The sequence below is a fragment of the Empidonax traillii genome, unplaced genomic scaffold (assembly GCF_003031625.1).
Source record: "Empidonax traillii isolate 1590-97213 ecotype Southwest subspecies unplaced genomic scaffold, ASM303162v1 scaffold492:size733235, whole genome shotgun sequence".
In the NCBI taxonomy this organism is placed as follows: Eukaryota; Metazoa; Chordata; class Aves; order Passeriformes; family Tyrannidae; genus Empidonax; species Empidonax traillii.
In genome coordinates, this window is record NW_020955685.1 from 357,354 (window position 1) to 379,943 (window position 22,590).

Here is a 22,590-nt window from a genome sequence, read left to right on the forward strand (position 1 = left end):
GCCTGTTCAGTGCCAACCACCCTCTGGGGGAAGAACCTTTGGCTGAGATCCACCCTGAGCCTGCCCTGACACAGCTCCAGCCATTCCCTGGGGGCTGTCCCTGCTCCCCCCAGAGCAGAGCTCAGTCCTGCCCCTCCTCTGCCCCTGCCCAGGCAGTTGGAACTGCAGGGAGGTCTCCCCTCAGTCTCCTCCAGCTGAACACACCAAGTTTGTCCAAGTTGACCTCAGTGGTTTCCTGACAAAAATACCTGTGAACAATAATGACTTGTTAATGATTTATCCCTGTGCTCCCAAGTGCTGCACTGATTCCAAATACCACAGGAACCATCGAGACCGTGCTCTGCAGGCTCTGAGGTTTTGGCCACGATAGCTTTTTGTCCTTCCCCAGTGATGGGGATGGTGGTTGCATGAGGGAACCAAGGGCTTGGAGCACTGGGCAGTGTAAATGCACGTTGTTCAGTGTAAGGTTAGGGGATATTGGAGGGAGAATCGACTGGATTGGACCAGAGGAGAAATCATCTGAGCTGCAATGAAGGATTGGCCCTTGCAGGGTTTGCAGACAGTCATGAGCAGACACTTCAGCAGGTTCCCCGTGGTAACGCTGATGCCAGCGAGGCACAGCTCACCAAGAGGTTGGTTTCTGCAAAGAGAGCTGCAAATCTACACTGTGTGGGCCAGGCTTGGCTCTGGAGATGGGAACTGGGAGAACAAGCTCTATCCTTCCTTGGAAGATGGGCCTCTGCTGCTTTCCCAGGCCATCAGAGCAGAAGTGTGGAGCACAGAGGGACGAGGTACAACACCAAAAAGCTGTTCCCTGTGCTTCTAGCATGGCTGGGTAATAAATAAACCCTCCATCAACCATCCAGCCTCGGTGGGCAGGAGCACAGGAGATACAAGGGGAGAACCTGTGATTGCAACAACCACCTCCACCCTTCAGGACCAGGAGAAAAGGCAGTGGACCCTAAACCAGAGCCTGCATGAATCAACTCAAGGTGTTCGTGGCTGATTTTACACAACATGGTGTGATTTGATCACTGAGCAGCCACATCAGAAGCTCAAGGCAGTGCTGGACTCTTTTCCAGTGGTCCTTCTCTGGCAGGGCTCAGTGTCATTGTTAAAAAAAGCAGAACAGGATCAGAATTGGCAGGAGCTGGGCTGTGGCTCTGTCCAACATGTCTCCTCATCTGCAGTAATCAGGCATGAGAGAGGGAGACTTCCCTCCTGGAAGCAGGACTTTCTCCTTTCTGCATGTGTTTTAGTCTTAACTACTGTGGCTCCAAATGCCCTCATTATCCCAGGGCTCATCCTTCTCTTGGATGTCTGTCCCCTCTCAAGGAGAGAAGGGTTGGTGAGGGCTGGATCCTCCAGTGGAGGTGATATCCCACCTCACCTACTGCCTCAGATGGGCTGTGAGCAGCTCCCTTCCCGTTCCTTGGGGTGAAGAAGCTGGTGGAGCTCAGTCAGTCCATACCCTTTCAAAGGAAAGTTTGCTCAAGTTATTGGTGGCCTGGAATCAAGACAGTGGGTAGAGCATCTCCAGCTGAATTACATTCTGTTGAGCAGGGAGGTTATTTCACTTCCTGCCCTCTTTGTCCTTGATCCTGTGTGTTCACAGCTCTGTGCTGCTCTGGGCAGGCAGCAGAGGTGCCTGAAAATGGAAATTTTCTCCACCTTTTTGGCCTTAGCCTCTTTAGTCCTGGGCCAAGGATCCCAGAATCCCAGGATGGGTCAGATTTGAAGGCACCCCAGTGGGTCACTGGTCCCACCTCCCTGCTCAGGCAGGGCCAGCCCAGAGCACAGGGCACAGGATTGTGTCCAGAGAGCTCTGGAATATCCCCAGGGAGGAGACTCCAGCCCCTCCCTGGGCAGCCTGTTCAGAGCTGGGTCACTGCCCAGGGAAGAAGTTCTTCCTCCTGTCCAGCTGGAGCTTCCTGGGCATCAGTTCCTGCCCATTCCTCTTGTGCCATTGCTGGGCCCCCCCGAGCAGAGCCTGGGCCATCCTCTGCCCCCTCCCTGCAGGTACCTGAGGAGTCTCAAGTGGATCCCAGAATGTAAAGCAGTGAAAGAAATTTTCAAACAATTCCACCTTTACTGTCCAAACTGGTGCAACCACGTGTGCCCACGTGTTGTGGGGCTTCTAGAATAGCACGTGCTCATTGGAAGGGGGAGGCTGGAAGTGAGGCAGGACCCAGGCACCCCATCCTTGGTACCTCCTGCAGCAGCCCATGAGCTCAGCATCCCCAGGAGCCCGGAGCTGCATTCTCGACATTCCTGCAGCTCCTTAGATGTCAGTGATGTCATCGATAGCAGCCAGGGAATTGCAGGTCCCAGAGGGCCTGAACTCATGTCTTAGCAAGTAAGCGTAGGAGGAACCAATTTCTGCAGTGTACTGCACTGCACCAGCAAGTTTTATTGAGTCAAATCACAGCAAACGTATTTGCATCTGCATTTCTGTCTCCTGGCAATGCTTCAACATCCAACAAGTGGGACACTCGTGTCCTCCACCAGCCCCCTTTTATCCCTGGTAAAGGAGACGACATCTGAGCCATAAAACAATGGGAAGCCGGTACAGTGTGGGATTGAAAAGCAAGTCATTTATTCCTTTAGCTGTTCAGTCTTTTGCCCTTGTGCCCAGGACCTGCTGACATCCAACCTTCAAGACAGAACTGGCACCATGTGAAGGCATCAGCCCTTCTCTGGAAAGCGTCCTTTGGAAACTCCATCTCTTGAGAGCCTGTGAAAGAGATGCTTTTGTAATTATTTTTTTGTGCAGGACAAAAAGGCTTGTTTGGGGAATGCAGGAGCAAAATTCTAATGTAAATCTTCATGCTTTTATCACGTGGCCTTTTGTACCAGGAGCTTTTGGATGATGGCACCCCAGCACTCTGCAGGCTCCTGGTAGGCATGGGATGCATCAGTTCCTGCTGCTGGTGTAGCTGGGAGTTTGAAACCCCGGAATGGAGTCAAGCAGAGGTTTTTGACAATGGTTTGGTGATACCACCACATCACAGTGTGCAGATGGTCTAATGGACAGTATTAAATAGCATTTTACAGCCAAAAATTTGGTGTTGAGGGGGACTGATGGGCCATGAGATACACTTCTGCCGGAAATGGAGATGTTAATTTTGTTTTTCTAGCTGCACTTAGGAAGTTGCCTCCGAGAGAGCCTTCCGGGGCAAAGAATGGCACAGAGCTCACCCTCTGCTCTGGCTGAGCCTGCCCAGGTTGCCGTGGGTGCAGGACCACGGGTAGGACGGACCCTCCTGTGCAGCTGCGGAATTTCCGGCTCAGAAGCAGTTTGGTGTGTAGCCTCAGTGCTGCTTGAATGTGGCTCTGTGTTACTCAGCTGTAATTAGAGCAGCTTGCCAGTTCCTGATTTCATCCTTTCGCTTCAGCGGGATTTCCAGACCTGGTGCAATCTGCCCCAGAGAGCTGGCGCTTGCTTTCCAACCCAAATCTAGGCCAGGCCCTGTACCTACACCTGCATTTTTCCAGCTACAAATAACAATGGAAGTGATTTTATCTAATCTCTCACCACCTGGTTTGTTCTTGTCCACACTCTGAGGCACGAGGGTATTGAAAATGCTTTTTGGCAGGAGTAGTTTCAAAGCTGTGTAACCACCAGCGTTAACACAACCACCGGGTGTGAAGAGCGAGGCACGGACGGCAGCGACCTCGTGCAGGGGAGGGAAACCTGGACAGCCAGAGCTTGTGGGTTGTGTGGTGTCCTCGAGCAAAGCCTGGAAGGCGGCTCAGCAAAGCCCCCGGTGATGTCCTGCAGGGAGGAGCCCACCTGGCTGCACCCATGAGGGGCTTTCGGGGCCGCTCGGGTGCTGCTGCCTCTCTACGTGACTTGGCACCCGGACCCCGGGACACCTCGCCAGGGGCAGATCTGTGACTTTCTAGCTTGGGTTTCACGACGGAGCGCCCAAAGGCCCCTCCTCTGCGCCGGCATTTCGGCGCTGCGCTTTGGAAGGACTCCAGGCCAGCAGTGAAGGGCTCTTTGATAATATCTGACGGGCGGGTAAGAATTTTGGGCAGCAGCCAAGGTACACATTGCCTGTAATCGTTAACTCGGTCTGTAAACAGTTCAAACGGCACTGAAGAGGCCGTCAGTTATTACATTAGGGGAAAGCCTTTCATGTGCCCGCCCGGCAGCCGGAGCCGCCGAGCCCCGGCCCCTGCCGAGCGGCTGCGGCTCCACGGGCCCTGCTCGGCCGGGCAGCCAGAGCCTGACCTTCAAACCTTCCAGATCGTCGCTTTCCTTTTGTTCTGCACCTGGACTCGGGCGGTGCAGCCCGGGGATACGCGGTGGGGAGGGGATCAGGCATCCCTTCATTCCCTCTGGGGTGCTGTGCCGGCTGGGGAGGTTCAGAGGGGCTCCCCACTCTGTCCCGAGCCCATCTCCTGCCTTTGGCTTTGCCCTGGGCTCCTTCCTCCATTCCAAGCCCACCATCTGCCTGTGGCTTTGCCCTGGGCTCCCTCCTCCATTCCAAGCCCATCTCCTTTGCCTTTGGCTTTGCCCTGGGCTCCCTCCTCCATTCCAAACCCATCTCCTTTGCCCTGGGCTCCCCCCTCCATCCCCAGCCCCTCTCCTGCCCGATGCTGTTCCCTGGTGAGCACAGCTCCATGTGCAATCCTGACAAGTGTCTCACTCGTGACCAGGTGAAGCTTCCCTGGACCATTGCTGGTTTCTCCAGAAAAGACCAGAAATGGGAGTTCAGGTCCATGTCAGGGCCCTGCAATCTCCAAGCACTCGTGGAGGTAACACTGCTGCTGAGCTTCACCTTCAGAAGATGTTCTGGAGAATTCCTTAGCCCACATGAACCTCTGGAGAGCCCTCTGCTCTCCTTCCAGGAGCAGTTCAGCCCTCCTGGAGATGCTTCAGAAGATGTTGTGGCCTAATTTGTCCCCAGAAGAATTCCCTTGTCAGTCTTTGCTCTTCTAGATATTCTTTCTCCTTTCTAGAAGAGCAGGAATGCTCTTTCTGGCATCTACTTTCAAGGCTTTAACTTTGAAAGCCGTTGTGATTGAGGAAAAATACCCCAGTCATCTGAGTTTGGGTGAATCTTTGTGTCTGGCCTGTCACTGCAGAGCCACTTTCAGGGTCAGAGCTGCCTCCTGCTTAACAGATGAGTTGTGGAAGTCCTCCTGTGTCTGTGTCCTCCAAACCACTGTCAGCAGAGAGCAGAGGGTCCTGTGTAAGAGGGTCAATGCCACTCAGTGGCAGCATCTCCCAGAGTGGGGACTGGCTGAGCCCCCTGAGGTGTGTGAGGTGAGCAGGTCAGCATGGGTTGGATGCTCTCCATGGCTTTTGAGTCCAGACAGCCTGCAGTGTGCTTGGAGGTGGAGGAGCGTGAGCTGTTCTCCCGTGACTTGGGCCAGCTTGCCTTTACTTTCATTTAGTGGTGTGAGTCAGGGCTGACCAGAGAACCTCCTGTGCCTTTGATACTCCAAAATGGATGTGTGGACCAGACAGAGACGGTTTAACCAGATATCATGGTGGAACTTGGCCAAACATTTCCTTGTCTGCCTGTACAACCCTCGTGGTGGCGGAGCCAGCGGGAGTGGCACCACTGCCCTTGTGTGGGACCCCTCTGTCCACAGGAGAGCAAACTTCAGCAGAGCTGAAGTGGTGTTGGTATGAGACGTTCTCCAACCCCATGGCCACGCTCGTGCAAATAGAATCACAGAATCATTCAGGTTGGAAAAGCCCTCCAAGCCCATGGAGTCCCCCCTGTGCCCCATCCCCACCCTGTCCCCCAGACCAGAGCACTGAGTGCCACATCCAATCTTCCTTAGACACCTCCAGGAGCGGCGACTCCAAACCTCCCTGGGCAGCCCCTTCCAGTGTCTGGCCACTTTCTTTCAGTGAAGAAATTCCTCCTGATGTCCAGCCTGGCCCTCCTCAGCTGGAGGCCGTTCCCTCTCCTTCTGTCCCTGTTCCCTGGGAGCAGAGCCCGACCCCCCCTACCAGCTCCCCCCTCCTGTCAGGGAGAGCGACAGGAAAGATCCAGACTTCACCTGAACCATCTAACCCTGCACGTGAGGTAATCAAAGACACATCCCTCTTGGGTTCAGCACTTCTCTTTGTTGCTTACCAGCTTAGTAATGAAAAGGAGACGGAAACACAGTCACTGATTGATTAGGGACTGATTTGCTGTATCAAAACCTCGGGCACTGCTGACCCTTGAGACAGGCCAAAGGTGGGGAAGCTCATGAGCACATGTAAGGGCACAGGCACAGGAGTCTTGCACTGGCACCCTGTAGGTCCTTTGTCTCCTCTTCCACCCCTGGCCACTCCCTCAGGGGACTCGGATGGCTGTCTGAGCTGTTTGCACGTTGAGGTAGGACCTGAGTCTCTCTAAGAATAATGCATCTGTTATCAGTGACCGTGTTTGTCTGTGACTCACATGTGGGTAAGGTGTGTTTGCTCTTTATAACAGCTCTTGAAACTTCATGTAGGCACATTAAAAGGCCCCATATCCTGATCCCCAAGCTTCATGCCCAGCAGCCATGGAAGTGGCAATTTGTCCTCGGGCCCCTTGAAACATTCTGCCATTCTCTTCCTTTTCCAACCAGCCATTTCCATCTTCTTCGTGGTTAACATCCACTTCCATCTGCCTGCCTCATCCTCCCATGTCCTTCTAGCACTTTTCAGCTCTGGCCCCCTGGCAGCATCTCCTGTACCCGTGGTGGTCCTGTCATTCCTGCTGCTGTGTCTGTGGGTAGAGAGGATTGATCTTGGTGTCAGAGGGGCTTTGTTCAGCTGACAGAGCTCGAGAGTTAAGAGAAACATGGCAAGAGCCTCTCTTTTCCAGGAATAAAGGCACTCACACAGCATGAATCCCAGAATCACTGAGGTTGGAAAAGCCCTCCCAGCCCATCGAATCTACCCTGTGCCCCATCCCCACCTTGTCCCCCAGCCCAGAGCACTGAGTGCCACATCCAGTCCTTCCTTGGACACCTCCAGGGATAGGGACTCCAAACCTCTCTGGGCTGCTCTTTCCAGGAAGAAATTCCTCCTCATGTCCAGCCTGACCCTCTCCTGGCACAGCCTGAGGCTGTTCCCTCTTGTTCTGTCCCTTGTTCCCTGGGAGCAGAGCCCGACCCCACCTGGCTCCCCACTCCTGTCAGGCTGAGATTTGGGGAAGACCAAGGGAGGAGGATCTGGTGACTGGGGTGTCCCTGTGGCTCTGTGAACCATCACCCTCCTTGTCCAAAACCCTGTTAGTTCTTCCCTTCTCTTCATTGTCCTGGGTTTTTTACCTGGCTCTTTTTTTTTTTTTTTGGCAGGGGAGTCAGGATTATCAGTCTGCCATCCCCTGCATCACTCTCAGCTTCTGCAAATTCAGTTTGGTATTTGCCACCTGCATTTTTTCTGGGATTGTGGTCCATGTAGTGAGGAGTTATCCCAGTTTAGTCCAGGATTTTTCTTAAGCCCTTTGGTAAACACTTCCTTGTCCTGCTCTCTTCCTCTCTTTTCCATGCCAACCTTTTGGGTTGGTTATAACATTTTTCCTGCCACTTCAAATCAAATCAAATTTTGATTCATCCCCCATGAAGGAAGGGTGGGAAATGCGCTGAGTTCCCTTGCAGAGAAAACTGAGGACTTTCTCCGTGTCCTTTTTCAGCCCTCGTCCCTGAGGTGTCCTTGGGGAACAGAAATGTTTAAAGGGTTCTTGAGGGGAAAAAAAGCATAAATATCTATTTTCTATGGGCATGATTGAGTCAGTGAGAATAAATAGGCTCAGACTGGAGCAAAAACTACTCCAGTGAGGTGTTGGAACATACTTTGCAGTGTGGAGGAGAAGGGAGCCCTGGAGTGGGTGAGGAGTCTCCCTTTCTGGAGGTCTTGAAAACAGGTTGAGCAAGTGTCTCTCAGGAATGTTTTAGGTCTGGCTGATCCTGCCTTCAGGCAGCAAAGCGGGCGAGGTGACCTCTCAGGGTCATCTTTCTTTTTCTGCTGTTTTATACCCGAAGCTCCCAAGTGGGAATCTGGCACCTCTCCATGTCTGGTTCCCCAGGACCTGTCCTTGTGTTTCTGCTGCTCAGGGTAACCTGGGAGTGATTCTGGGACAGGCTGGTGTGAAGGCAGTGGGTCTTGTGGGAATAAAGTGGGAAAGGTGGCAAGGAGAAGATAGAAAAGGGAAAATCAGTATTTTAGAGGGAGGGGGTGGTGTGGACAGAGGAGGTAGAAAATAGAGATGCCATAGGGTAAGGAAACAGGAAAACTAAAAGATTTGACGAAAGGGTATGAACTTTTGCTTTAAAATACTTTCCTTTCCACTGAAATCCTTCACTTTCACTTTTGTTTTAAGCAGTCACAGAGATGATTAGGAGTTGGATACAAACCCATAACCACAGACAGTTGCATTAGACATCTGAACTAGCTGGTCTTTAAGGCCTCTTCCGACCCAGCCCATGCTGTGATTTTAGGATATGATGATTTTAACTTGCTTTTATGGCTTTCTAAGACATGTTCTTGTTTTGATGCCCAAGACTTGGTGCTACCAAAGGCAGCATTGAACAGGCTGCCCAGGGAGGGGGTGGAGTCGCCCTCACAGGGAGATATTCCAGAACCATCTGATCACAATCCTGTGCCATGTGCTCTGGGGTGACCCTGCTGGAGCAGGGAGGTGGGACCAGTGACTGTGGCCCCTTCCAGCCTGAGCCATTCTGTGACTCTGAGTGCAGTTTGGAATTGGAACTCCACCTTTCTCTGGGACATTTTCCTTGTGAACCAAAACTTGGGCAGTGACCTGGTTTTTGTGGCATTCAGAGCCTCACTGGCTCGGGCAGGGCCGTGGGGTGTAGTGGGATGGTGATGCCCAGTGTAGGGGGCTCCTACACCTCTGGGCAGATCCACAGGGTTTGCAGGGTGGGCTTGAGCCCCAAGATCTGAGTCCCCTTTGCCTTTGTCCCGCAGTCCCACCCGCTCTCCCTGTGCAACACCAGTGAGGATGAACACACCGAGTCGGGATTCATCACCATCGTCAAGCTGGAACAGCCAGACCGGGATCCCAACCCCTGCCTGTCCCTGGCCAACAAGGTAAGTGCCAAAATGCCCTGAGTGGCACCATCCTGGGGTGTGAAACCCGTGGTGCAGCAAAGAGAAGGGCAGGAGGAGGCAGCAAGGTGGGAAAGAGCTGCTGGAAAGTAGAGGAAAGGACAAGGACAGAGCAGGATCCTTGGCAGTAGGAGTCCTTTGGGAGAGATGCTGTGCCAGCCATCCCCAACACCCATCCCTCCATCTTTTGGACTGCCTGGCTTTGTAAAAGGTATGGAATTCCTCCTCTGAGCTCTGGGGTGCTCATCCCTTATGCTTTACTTCCCAGCAGTCTTGTGCCCCTCCTGTTTTGCTCGATGGCCTGTGGAGGGATTTTGTGTTTATCTGTGTCCTCTGTCCTGTGGGAAGACATGGACACAGAAAGCATCCTCTGTGCCTCTCTCTTCAAAAATAATCCTGTAACACTTCACTGGATGAGGCACCAGGAGAATCAGGGCTGAGCAGTGAGGCAAAAGCAGACCAGTGAACTGGTGGGTGGGTCATAACTCATGAACAGCTCAGGCCCCTGGGAGATCTCAGAGGTCTTTGCATTGGGGACCTCAGTGAAACCACAGTTCCTGTGCCAAAAGCTGAGCTCACTGGTCCAATTCTCTGGTAATAAGGAAGTCAGATAGGCACGAGGGTCATTTTAAGCCTTAAAATCTTTGTGTGTCTCTGATAAAGCTGCATGGATAAGGCAAACATTGTTTTTTCCTTTTGATTGCCTCCGTGCTGAATGTTGGGCTCTTTTCCACAAGCATTGCACAAACATGAAAAACCCCCTTTTTTAGCTTTTTTTTTTTGGCTTCACCTGGATTGTATTCAGGGGGTGCCACCTCGTTGCCTGCTCTGTGCTGGGACTGACGTGGTGGGGATGGGGACAGGATCCTTTTCCTTGTCCCTGCAGCTCAGCTCAGGAGAGAAGGCAACAACCTCTTGCTCCTGCACACAGGGATTGATTTACAGAGGCTGTGGCAGCGAAACCAAGGGAAGGGATATGATGCCATGAGGGGTTTGCCACCCCAGGGCTGTTCCCCCCAGCTGTGTGGGCAGCCAGGCAGCAGTGCCCATCCCTCTCTGGGTTGCCCAGCCTGAGTTTGGTTGGCTGCTGCTCTGGAGCTGGTGGCAGCTGTCCATAACAAGAGTTATGGGCATGCTGGCAGTCCCCAGACACCTGGAAAATGTCCTGGTCCCACCTGTGGGTGTAGAGAGGCAGGTGGGATAAAGGGGGAGCCTGAGGGCTTCCAGTGCAGCTTGTGGCACAAGAGAGAGGGCTCTGCAGGTGCCCCAGGGAGCACAGCTGGGGGCTCCAGCTCTCCTGTGCCCATCCAGACATGACCATCATATTCAGGTAGTCCCAGGCTGCCACATGGATGCCCCAGGATGCAGGGAATGGGGGAGGAATGGCTGTTTGGTCAGTGCAGCTGCTTGGGGGGGGAAGTTGTGAACAGGAGGGAGGAGCAGCTGCAAAGACTCAACTTCCACTTCAGGACCTAAAAGGCTTAAAAACTTAGGGCCAGGATTTGAACAACCCCGTCTAGTGGAAGGTGTTCCCTGCCCGTGGCAAGGGATTGGAATGAGATGAGCTTTAAGGTCCCTCCCAACCCAAACCATTCTGGGATTCAAACTTCTTTGCTGGTTTTTTTCCTTCATCTTTGAGACTGATCCCAGCACTGGAAGTGCCAGTGTACTGCTGAGTCCTGGGATCAGCTGAGGAAGGTTGGCACAGGGAGGACAAGACATGGTGCACTGCTGCTCTGTGGTCATCCACCTTGATCCCTTCTCCAGGAGCACTCACCCTCCGAAGCAAACAAACCCCTCAGTTCATTGCCAGGTTCATAACCCGACAGAGGGACAGTTCACTGCCCATCAGTCATCATGACTCATTACCAGAGCCAAATCCAACACTGGAGTTTGAGGGCCAACTGAACATGACATTGGATGCCATCCTGCAGGTGTTCCTGCTCCAGGATCTCTCCTAGGGAGGCTCACAGCTCTTCTCCCACAAATAGGAGTAGTTTAGCCATGAAATACAGCAGATGGCCATATGCCCTGGCTCTGCCTTGTATCTTGCTTCCTCCACCCCCTGCAATTCCTGTCTGGTTGCTTCTCCATCCTCCTGAAGCTTCTGCCAGGCTCCTTCCCTCCAACATCACTCTGATCGGGGACTCACAGAAGAGTTGAGGTTGGAAGGGACCTTAAAGATCATCTTTTTCATCCCAACTTCCCCCCACCATGGGCAAGAATGCCGAGATCTCTTCCTCAAAATCTATGGGCCATTCTTCTCCTCAGGAGTCAGAGCTGTGGGATGTGGTTGGTTCTTGCTGGAGCAGGAGCCTCGTTTTCCCGGCATGTGTGTCTTGTGGCAGAGCTTTGCATGTGGAACTGCAGCCCTGTATCAATGATGATAAAAATAGCCATGTGCAGAGTGTTATCATAACCTCTGCTTCAGCTGTCACCCCGCCAAGCCTGCACACGGCCAGCCTGGCACGAGGAGAGCTCCACCAGCCACCTGAGGCTCTTCTCTGCTTCCTAAATTCGATCCCTGCCTCAGCATCCAAAGCTAAAAGCAGCAGGGAGGGCGTCTGGGGAGAGGAAGACATGGAAAATACCGCTGGGATCAAAGGGATTTCTTTTTCTTTCTGGTGCATCATTTTGTAATTTTGTTTGTTTGTTTGTTTTGTGAGTGAACCATTGATTGCAAGTCTGGCTGGCAGAGCGCTGTCAGCTGTTGCTGAAAGCTCTGAAATCATCCTGTAAATACATAATTTGCACCAAAAGTGTTTCAGTCCCCAAAGAGGATCTGTGGCTGAAGGGATCCAGCAGAGAGACAGCAAACACAGTGGACACAGCCCCAAGGCTGCCAGAGCTCCAGGAGGGTTTGGATGATCCTCTGGGGCGCAGGGGGGGACTCTGGGGGTGTCACCCTGTGCAGGGCTGAGGGTTGGACTCCAGGATCCTTGGGGGTCCCTCCCAGCTCAGCACAATCTGTGATCCTGTGACTGTGTGAGGGATGGAGCAGATCCCGCTCAGCCGCCTCTCTCCGTGCTGGGAATGCCCCATCCCTGGGCCCAGGCGGCTCCCTGTGTTTGATATTGCAGCTGGGAAGCGGCAGCTCTGACCTCTGGCCCCCGAGCTGGGGTTTGGCCCTGCCGAGGGTGAGCTGCTCCCTGTTTGCACAGGCTCGGGACGCAGGATCAAAGGGCTCCGCGTGAGTAAGAGCGGCCCAGCCCTGCGTTCTGTTCACGTTCCATCTCCCCAGGCTGCCTCTGCCTGCCCAGAGGGCTCCCAGGGCCAGCTGGGAGGAGGTGGGTGACCCCACGAGGTCCTCAGGCAGCGAGCTTTACCTCACCAGGGTGGCATGTGTGCTCGGCTGGGTGGGTCTCCGAGCTGAGCTGCGGAAAGACATCTCATTCCTCATCCAAGAGCAAATCTGCACCCTGGGCACTGCCTGAGCTTCTCCCTGAGGAGGGCAGGGACAGGGACCAGGGAGAGCAGTGTGTGTGGGAGTCAGCCCAGGGGCGTCCAGAGGAGGGCAAGGAAGATGCCCCACGGTGAGAGGTGGGATATGTGCAGGATTCTGCTGTCCTGGGATGGGAAGGTTGTGTAGGTCAGCAGATCCCTCCCCAGCAAATCCAGCTCTGAAGCAAAGGGGCACATGGCACGGACAGCTGGGGAATGTTTAGATTTGTGTCCTGCTGTGACTGCAAGGCCACCAATTCATCTCCACAACCATAGGGAGAAAGAGCCCCAGAGCTGTGGCAGGAGCGGGCACTGCAGCCCAGCACAGGCACAGGAATCAAAGTGTAAATGGTTTCCTCAGTCTAAGCAGGTGTTTCTTTCCCTGCAAAGAGCCCGAGAGGCAGACACGGATCCGAATAGCAGGTGTGCCCCAAACACAGGGGACAGTGCAGGGTGTCCACTGAAGCCTCTGTTGTTTTGGACAGGCGAAGCTGGCAGGGGAGCGTGGAGCCCGTGCGATCCTTTTCGACATTACTGACGATGAAAGTGCTGCTGATCAGGTACAGACCCCATTAATATTCTCAGCTAAACCAAAGTGCTCCTGTCCCATCCCAAAATGTGTCCATCAGGACCCAGCAGCCAGCAGCAGGAAGTCCCAGATCCCAACTGGTGTTGGATGTTGGCTCTTACCCCACTCACCCATGAAGAGTCTGTTCCTCTTTCCTGCACTCCAGGGCACATCCACACTCTCAGAGGACATTGTCTGGTGAACTGAGCTTTTCTGCCAGGAGCTTCTTGAGAAGTCATGGATTTCCCAATTCCATCTACTCCAGACAGCCCAGTGTACCTTCAGGGAAAGGTGACTTCTTGAGTTTTCAAGCCCAAGTCACAGCCCTCCCTGCAACACTCTTGGTGCAGTTTTAGAGACCTCCAAAGGTCCCTTCCCCCAACATTGCTGTAATCTGTGGAATGGATTCGGTTCCCTATCCAAATAATCCAGGGATAATGAAAAGCATCCAGCATTTGACTGAGAAAAGACAGGAGAGCTGGTGTCTGAGTTTATCCAGGGCTGACTCCTTGCTGGATCCATCCCTCCTGGCTCTTTTATGCACTTACAGATAAATTTCTGATGCCAGAGAAAGGCAGTAGTGAGTGCAGGTCCATGAGGTGACACCAGGGTTGCTCAGATCCCAGTCTCTGATCCCTCTGAGCCTCTGATCCCACTTTTCCAGCTTCCCCATCTGGGATACCAAAGCCAAGAGTGGCAACTCTCAACAACTCAGACCCTGCAGTTTCCATCTGCATCACAACCATCTGCACCTCCACTCACATTTCTGTCCCCAGACCCAGGCACCCACCTCTGGGAGCCCCCACGTCCCCCCAGAGCTTGGGAAGTGGTCAGTGGGTCCGATGGCCACCCTGGTCCAGGTCAGTCTGGCAGGGAGCAGGCTCGGACAGCTGCTGAGCCACCCGTGCCAGTATGACCAGGAACAAACAGAATGTCCTCAGAGAGAAGGGGAACTGGATGGGTCTGTCAGGAAGAGTAGAGAAAGCATTTCTGTGGGAGGGCAGCAGTCGGCAGTGCTGTGGGCACTTCCCTCAGGGAAGAGGAGACCCCAGGAACTTTTGCACAGGGGCTTGAAGAGGAGCTCAGGAGACACCAAGCAGTGTCCAGTTGTGCATGAGGAGGCACCAGCAGGGAAAATTGAATATTTTCCCGATGCTAGAGAGTTGGTACAAGAGGAGAAGCTTCAATCTGATTCATCCTAGAGGGATAGTGCAGATCTGGGGGAGCAATCCGTCTCTGAAGTGTGTGCAAGAAGCATCAGGAGGAACCAGACGTGCCTGGGGGATCAGGATTGCCCTTTTCCAGGCTGTTCTGGACCAGCTCTCACTGTGCTTGTTCCTTTGCAGCTGAGGAAGCCCAGAGGCCTGAGCCAGCCCGTGGTTCTGATCAGGGGCCACGACGCCGAACTCCTCATGGGTGTTGTGAACAAAAACAGAGAGGCCCATGTGAAGATTGAGGTCAAGGAGCCACCAGCCTGGGTGAGACACACACCATTCCCACTGCCAAGCCTCTTGATCCCAAGTCTGCCACACAAGGGTAATTTCTCTCCTGTTTTATCCAACAGCCAGACTATGACGTGTGGATTCTCCTCACCGTGGTCAGCACCGTGGTCGTCATCGTTTTGATTTTCGTTGTCCGCACAAAGTGCCAACTGAACAGGACTCAGGTAGGGACCTCCTGGAGCAACAGGAATACACAAAAGGCACAAACAGACCTTGTTTGGGACTTGGGGAAATGGGCAGATAGTGATAGGACAAGGGGGAATGACTTCAAACTGCCAGAGGGCAGGGTTAGATGGGATATTGGGAAGGAATTCCCCCCTGGGAGGGTGGGCAGGCCCTGGCACAGGTTGCCCAGAGAAGCTGTGGCTGCCCCTGGATCCTTGGAAGTGCCCAAGGCCAGGTTGGATGGGGCTTGGAGCAACCTGGGCTGGTGGAAGGTGTCCCTGCCTATAGCAGGGGGTTGGAACAAGATGAGCTTTAATGTCCCTTCCAACCCAAACCATTTAGGTGATTCTATGGTTCTATAATTTTTTATATTTTTTATGACTTTTAAAAGAAATTAAGAAATGTCTAATCATCTTCTCAGCATCAGATGTTTTTCCCTATATGAGAATATCCCATCTTTCCTGTAGAGAGACAATCCTTTGGGGCTCAAAAACTCAGCACTGCTGAGTGATTCTGAATGTCCAGAGCCAGCTGTCCTCTGCTGGTGACAAAGCCTAGCCGAGATAACTCAGCTTAGACAAAAAGCCACCTCTGGAGATGGGTAGTGTCCCCCAAATCCCTGACAACCCTATTTTGGAAGGGAAAGGGCACTGCAGGGCTGAGCCTATCCTGAAAGCCTCCCCTCTCTCAGGACTCCCAGCAGCAGCAGACCCTGCAGGCCATCGGGCAGTTGGCCACGCGCCGGTACCAGCCCCGGTGCCGCCCGGCATCGCGGTGGGACTCGGCCAGCAGCTGCAGCTCCGCCCCAGTCTGTGCCATCTGCCTGGAGGAGTTCACCGAGGGCCAGGTAGGATGTGGGGCAGGGCTGCTGGGCACCCACAGCTCCAAAATTCCCTGGGTGGGATCAGCAGTGGGAGTGGAGCATGACAGGAGCGGGAGGCCCTGGTGATGTTTCCTTCTGCAGCTCTTTGGGGCTGGGAAAGGGTCGGTGTCCATGGAGCCGGTCTGCCTCTTGGCCAAAGGAGCCCTGTCTGTTGGAGTCACGCAGATCTCTTGAGGCAGGTCTCCAGCTGTGGCTCTTGGGTAAAATGTCCATAAAACATCCATGTTGAAACAACGGGGCAAAAGTGGGGTTTGCTGCGCCAGAACACCCAGCCTGAAGCCTCCCTGTTCCCCAGGGCTTTCACCTCCCTGGATGCTCACACCCCAGAGCAGAACCAGAGCTACTGCACAGCCTCCTCTGTGCACAGCTGGGCTGCAGATCCCTCACTCTTGGACGTCTTTCTGTCCTTTGAGGCTTGCTTCCATCAAGAAGGAGCCCTCCAGGTCTTGGGACATGGTTCTTCTTGCTCATCCTCCTTCTCTTCTCTCTAGGAACTGCGGATCATCTCGTGCTCCCACGAGTTCCATCGGGAGTGTGTTGACCCTTGGCTGCAGCAACACCACACGTGTCCCCTTTGCATGTTCAATATTCTTGGTAGGGCTCAGGCACAGCATTTTCTGGGCAGGGATGGGGTTGGGTGCAGGGGTTGTGACCAGGAGCTCCAGATACCCTTGGGTGATTCATTTGCAGCTCCACGTGTCCCTGTGCATGGAATGTACGGGGAGGTGTGTCCATGGAGAGGGGTCCCTGCGCGTGAGCCCCCCGGGGTACAGCAGGAGGCTGAGCTTGGGACCTGCACCAAGAGGAAAGGTTTCCAGTCTTGGGAGCTGTGGGGAAGGGAAGCAGGGAAAGCCCTGAGTGTGCAGGACCGTGGGGGTGGTTTGGTGTGGCAATGAGGAATTGCGGGACACGGGTGGGAGGGCAGTGGGGTTGGTGCCAGGGGTACAGCTGGGCTGTGGGACGTGTGCTGGATGCTCCCTTCTCTCTCCACAGCCAGAGACTCAGTGGACCAGGCCACGGCCGCCAGCTCCAGGCTGACCCCTCAGGACATGGAGCCTGGACGGCGGCTCCACCTTTTCCGCCAGCACCCAGGACATGCCCTTTACCACCTCCCACATCCGTATCCTCAGAGGAACCTCAGGAGCTTTCCCCCGGAGCCAGCCCACGGCAACCCCTTCTTCCACTCCCCAGAGCTCTCCCAGCTGGATTTTGGCACCATCCACTACATGCCCTACAGACCGGCCCCCTCCCTGCTCGCCTGCAGCCACACGTCCCCCCTGGCCCCGGGCCTGCTGGGCCAGCAGCTCCCCGTGCCTGCGGCGTGCGGGCAGGTGCTGGCACCCCACAGGACGTGTTCCCTGCAGCCCCAGCCCCCCTGCCCGGGGCTCAAGGCAGCCCTGGCACAGAAGCAGCACCGTGCGCCCGCCCTGCGCCGGGGGGTGGCCCACGGGCACCAGCACAACAGCAGTGGCTCCGGGGAGAGCTACCTGACGGAGCACAGCGGGTACCTGGCGGACGGGCCGGGCAGCGACTCCAGCTCGGGGCCCTGCCACGGCTCCTCCAGCGACTCCATGTTGAACTGCACGGACGTCAGCCTGCAGGGCATCCACGGCAGCTGCTCCACGTTCCGCAGCTCCCTGAGCAGCGACTACGATCCCTTCGTGTACTGCAGCTCCGAGGGCCCCGCCACGGACCACGGCCAGGAGCTGCTGCGGCCACCCAAGGAGAGGCGGCCCAGGTCCTTGGACCTCATGGTGCCCGGGGCGGCTGCTCCAGCCAAGTCCCAGGTGCTCAGCCACGTCCACTACCACCACCACCAGCACCACCACTACAGACGGGACACGGAGTGTCCCCCTGGGCGCGCCGGGCAGGGGCCTGTGCCACGCAAACCCCGCTACGCTGGGGCCAAGGTTGGCTTCCATGGGGCTCGGACACAGAAGAAGACTGAGAAGAGCCATCACTGCCAGCAGCCTCTGGAAAGCAGCGATGTGCTGCAGGAGGCAGCTCTGGCAGGACAACCAGCCTGTTCCCAGGAAGGCCGGGAGCCCCCTTGTGCCCCCTCCGCCTCTCCTAACAGGTTGGACTTCGGTGTAGATGCCAACAGACAGTCGGGAGCAGCTGGCACGTCCTCTGCCCTGCTGCCCCCCAGACACAGCCTACAGAGCCGGCATCACCGAAGGAAAAGAAAGTGTTCCCTGGAGCCCAACCCCGCCCTGCTGCCCAAGGACTCGGCCTTGCCCAAAGCCTGCGATGCTCACCTTCCCCACGGCCATCCCAGTGGCTCCCGCTGCTCTCCCGAGGTCCAGCCCCTGATCCCAAGCGCTCCCCTGCCGAGTGGCTCCGGCTCCCGGCCGCTCTGGAAGTGTTTGGTGCCACAGTCCAGCTCCGAGCTGATGAAGCAGGAGGAGGGGGTGTCGGGACGGGAAGGAACCCGCCCGGTTCCTGCGGATTTCTCAGGGACAGGCACCCCCAGACACAGTCTGAGTCTCCACCTGCACTGCCCGTCCCAGCAGGGTGGGCAGGGTAAGTCTGGGGTGCTCCTCTCCTCGCAGGGAGCAGGTGAATGGGGGGAGGGGGGTTGCCAAAGGAGCTCTGGATGCCAGGACACCTGGTACCCTCCCTGTGGGCTTTCCTACAGGAGCACTGACAGCAGAAGCGTTTCAGGGCTCACCCGCCTGGAGATGGTGGCCTGAACGATGAGCAAGTGTGTTAATGAGTGCACCAAACCCTAAAATACTGCAAATGAGAAATAAGGTGGCTAATTTTAGCTGAACATCTCCAGCAGATGGAACATCTCTCAAAGGGAGGGATGAGACCACGTTTCTCAATGCCCTTGTACCAGTCTGTGTGACTTACTGGCAAAGCCTTTAAGGCTTTTTGGGCTCCAGTTGTTCCAGCCAAGCCTAGCTAACTGGAGTCAGTGAGGAAGGAAGTGTGTGTGGCTGGTGGTAGTAGAAAGGAATCAGTGAGTTGATGGATTTGCACATCCCTCATTTCTCACCTGCCTCTGTTGTGTGGGAGTTGCTTTTTAGTGTCTTCTGGAAATCAGATGTAATTAAAGCTTGGCCCTTTGCCTAACTGCTGCACATCTCTCACTTGAGAGAGGGAAAATGCCTTTGAGACGAGGTTCTTTGAAAGAACCCGAGTTTAGCTCCCAGCTCTTGCTCTCTCAGGTCCTCTGAAGGCAGCAACCTGCGCGTCAGCCCGGGCAGGTGCTGGCTGGGAGCAGAGCCCGGCTCCCTTCCTCCCCCTGCCACTGACTCACTGCAGCTCCTCGGGCAAACCCTTTTGATTTCGCTACCAAACACAGATCTGGCTGCCTAATTTCTCTGGAAACGCTGGCCCTGAGCTCGTGACTCACTGTGCCCATTGTGCCGCAGAGATAATCGCTTCCTCCCCGTGCTCGTCTATCCAGCCCCGCTCCATGCCCAGGCTCCTGGGGCAGGGGGGGCTGGATGGGCACGGGCCTGGCTCCCCACGGTGCTCCAGCCTCCCAGACTCCCAGGAACAGATTTTATTCCCAGGCACAGGAGTGTCTGACACTGCAGATGGGTGATTCAGGAGGCCTGTGCTGTTGGGAGGGATGGAGGAGGCAGCAGAGGTGCCTCTGGTTCACAGGGAGCTCCGAGTGCTGATGCCCTCCCGGGATCACAGCAGGGGCCTCCACATGGAGAGAGCCCTGCTGGCTCAGGGAAAGCTGCTCAGGAGTTGCTTTGAGCTCCTACCTGAACCTGGGAGGCCTCCCCAAGCCCCCAGAGCAGGAGTCTGTGCACCTAAAGAGGGTGCACAGAGGGTGCTGCCCTGCCCAGGGCATTGCCAGGTCCACGCCTGTGATGTCTCTTTGGAGGTGGTCCCAGTGGCCTCAGTCTGTGCCCCCACCCAGAGCCAGTGCCAGCTGCTTTGCCAAGCACACCCAGCCTTCATTCTCTCTTGGAGCTGGAAGGACCAATGTGTTTGAAAGCTTTGTGGCTCTGTTTGACTGCAGTAGCTTTGGGGGATGCTTTCAGGACCAGCCAGAGATCAGAATCTCCTTGTAAGGCTGAGAAAATAAATAGATTTAGGATTTAGCTTTATTAGGAACAGAGGGCAGAGCAGAGAGCTTGTGCAGGGCTTATGCAGAAAAGCCACCAGGCTGCAAACATGTTGGTTGACATAACACAAAGTCTGAGTTATAATCACATTGGTGCTTTATCTTGGGAAAGGTGGAAATCAATAGAGACCAAGTAAAAAGAGCAAAGAACAATCTCAATAGACAGTCCCATGTAAGCAGCACACAAAAGACAAGGAGACCAAGGAAGAAATGCATCAGTGCCTCCAGATAAATGGCATAAGGCTAAAAATATAAATGGATGAATTAGAGAGCCCAGCTTTAAATTAAAGTTTTGACATAAACTCTTCAGAAACCCAGTTTAAAGGAAAAACAGGACCCTGTAATTCCCAGGTGAAATTACAGAGAGGGGAAGAGTGTGTCTCTTCTGGTGGCATGGGTGGGACACTCTGTGCTAAGGAGAGTGTAAAGTCCAATGACAAGTGACACAAAAATCCCCAATTGCCCCTAAGTAGAAGGAGGGTGGCATTAGGGTTCTAACACACTGTGTCAGCACAGCCTGCAAAGTGGAGCTTACAGAGACATGAGAGTTTTTTAACCATAATTCTAAAAGAAGCAGTCAAGAGACTAAGATGCTGTTGGGCACAGGGATCATTTAAAGCCCCAGAAAGGGCTGGCCGAGCAGCAGGGCAGAAAGGGCACTGGGAAGATGTTCTTCCAAAGCCAAGGTGTAGTAAGACAAGATCAGAACAGGTTTGGGTGCCAAGCTGAGTGCAGAGCCGTGGAGAGGCACACGAGGGAAGATTTCTGTGAACAGCTTGTGAAAAACAGAGAGACTATGAATGCAAACATTTCCAGCTCCATCAGAAGGGAGAAGGCTGCCTGAGGCCCTGCAGATCCAGGGAATGACAGAGGTCTGAGGGATGTTCAGGAGCTGTAAGTGCTGGGAGAGCAGAATTGATTGCATTAGTGATCAGCCTGGAAGCGCTCGGGGAGGTTCTCACCCTGCTCAGGGCAGGGGGTACAGGATCCCTCATGAATCAAATCATCACTGCGAGTGACTCTGAAATAAAGTGGAGAGTAACAAATTGCCAGGGGTACATCTCCCCTCCTGGGCATCCTGCAGGGCTCAAGCACAGAGCTGATAAATCCTGAACATGGCCTGCAATCTCCTATCCATGCCCAGAGCCAGAAGGAAGAGCTGGGGGCAATATCAGCTGGAAATAGCTGAAGTCACAGAATGATGAGCCTGACTTTCCAGCCAAGCAAATTGTGAAGAATTCAAATACAGGGGCTGACTTGTAGGCACATGGCTGAATGTGAAAACCAGGGGAGGAGGCACCCCAGCTTCCGTAGGGAGAGATAACACCTGGCACGTCTTTTAGGGGAAGGAAGCTCTCAAAGGATAAAAGGGAAGGTGCTCTCATAGGTAAATAACTGACTAGAAAATAGGAGACAAAGTGTGGACCAGACTTAATGGAGGGAAATTACTCAGAGAACGAGCAGAGTGGAAGTTCTCCAACTGTCTGCACCTTCCAGCAAGCTCATAAATATCCTGGACAAGGAGAGGAGATAGCAAAGTGTGTAACAGATAAAATCCGTCAGGGTGTCAGCGTTAAAGCTGGATACAGAATGTTACAGAGGGATCTCCTGCTGCTGAGCTGTGGGGGAGGGAGTGGTGGGGGAGATCCCGTGGAAGCAGCACAAAATGCCACACAAGCAGAGCCACTTGTGAGTAAAAATCAAATTGTTATTAGAAACTGGCTGGGAAGTAATGTGGGACAAGCAGAAAGAGCCTTTATGCAGCTGCATAAGCCTGTAGTGAGCTCAGAGCTCCTGATCACCCCTTCTCAAAAAGGGAAATAACAGGTTTGAGAGAAGGGCAGAAAGGGATCACAGTGATGGGGTTTTCTGAGAAAACAAAGAATAGTGAGACTTTCATGTGGGAAAAAGATGATTAGCAGAGGATATGAAAGAGAGGATATGAAATCAGGAGAGCAGGGGAGAAGGCTGATAAGAGGGACTCACTGGTGCTTAGAACAAAGTAATTGGTGGCATCAGACGGGAACCAGAAGCTTTAAAACACCCAAAAGGCAACACATGGTGTGCAGTGAAACTGGTGCTGGTTGCCCAGAGGATGTAAGTGCCAGGAGTAAAATGGATTTGAGAGCCCAGATCAAGAGCTGGCAAATGCAGAGATGCAAATACACCCTCCGGCTCAGGAAGTCCCTAAACCAGGGTTTCCAGAAGCTGCTGGTGCTGCTATGGGATGCAGCACCCTCCAGGTGTGTGCTTACCTCACTCAGCTGCCAGGTGAGGGCTGAATCCTGATCCACAGCCCCTGGAGAAACTCCACTTGTGCAGGCAGTGCCATGCGCTGGCGTGGCAGGGAATAACGCAGCAGATGATCCCAGAGAGGCCTGAATGGTTCTGGAGTTTATGCTGCCTCCTTGAGCACCTCCACCAGCCTGTCTTGGTGGGGTTTGCATAAGGATACCTCCCTGACTCCTCTCTTGCCTGGGAAACTACACCTGGGAGTTGGGCCAGTGGAGAATCAATCCTTGAGCAGTGCTGGATGGATCCTCTTAAGGGAAGTCAGACAACTGGCAGGGAATTACAGCTCGATGGCTTCCTAAACCGCCCCAGCACGCCCAGGTGGCATCCCAGAACAGCCAGATTACTCCCAGCACAGGCTGATGAAATCTCTGGATTTCTCTCCCTGGGAAACCTCACCTCCTGCAGCGCTCTGGGCATCCTCCCCCTCCCCTCCCTCTCCTGCTCATCCCTCTCAGCCATTCCCTTTCATGTCACGTCTTTGATCTTTACCAGGGAGGAGGGAAAAGGATTAGAGGTAGAAGACCACCCTTAAAGCCCCTGTGGGGTCACCAAGGTGTGCTCCTCCAGGTCACTGCC

General features: G+C 54.3%; 1 protein-coding gene across 1 annotated transcript in view; it reads left to right on the forward strand.

The window, feature by feature from the left end:
* RNF43 (ring finger protein 43) overlaps nt 1–22,590 on the forward strand; it is a 56,382-nt gene that overhangs the window by 29,334 nt on the left and 4,458 nt on the right. The window contains exons 3-9 of the mRNA XM_027896297.1: nt 8,930–9,052; nt 12,997–13,071; nt 14,426–14,557; nt 14,644–14,745; nt 15,438–15,593; nt 16,121–16,223; nt 16,623–18,152. Coding sequence (XP_027752098.1) covers nt 8,930–9,052; nt 12,997–13,071; nt 14,426–14,557; nt 14,644–14,745; nt 15,438–15,593; nt 16,121–16,223; nt 16,623–18,152 — 2,221 coding nt within the window. The remainder of the gene's footprint in view (nt 1–8,929; nt 9,053–12,996; nt 13,072–14,425; nt 14,558–14,643; nt 14,746–15,437; nt 15,594–16,120; nt 16,224–16,622; nt 18,153–22,590) is intronic.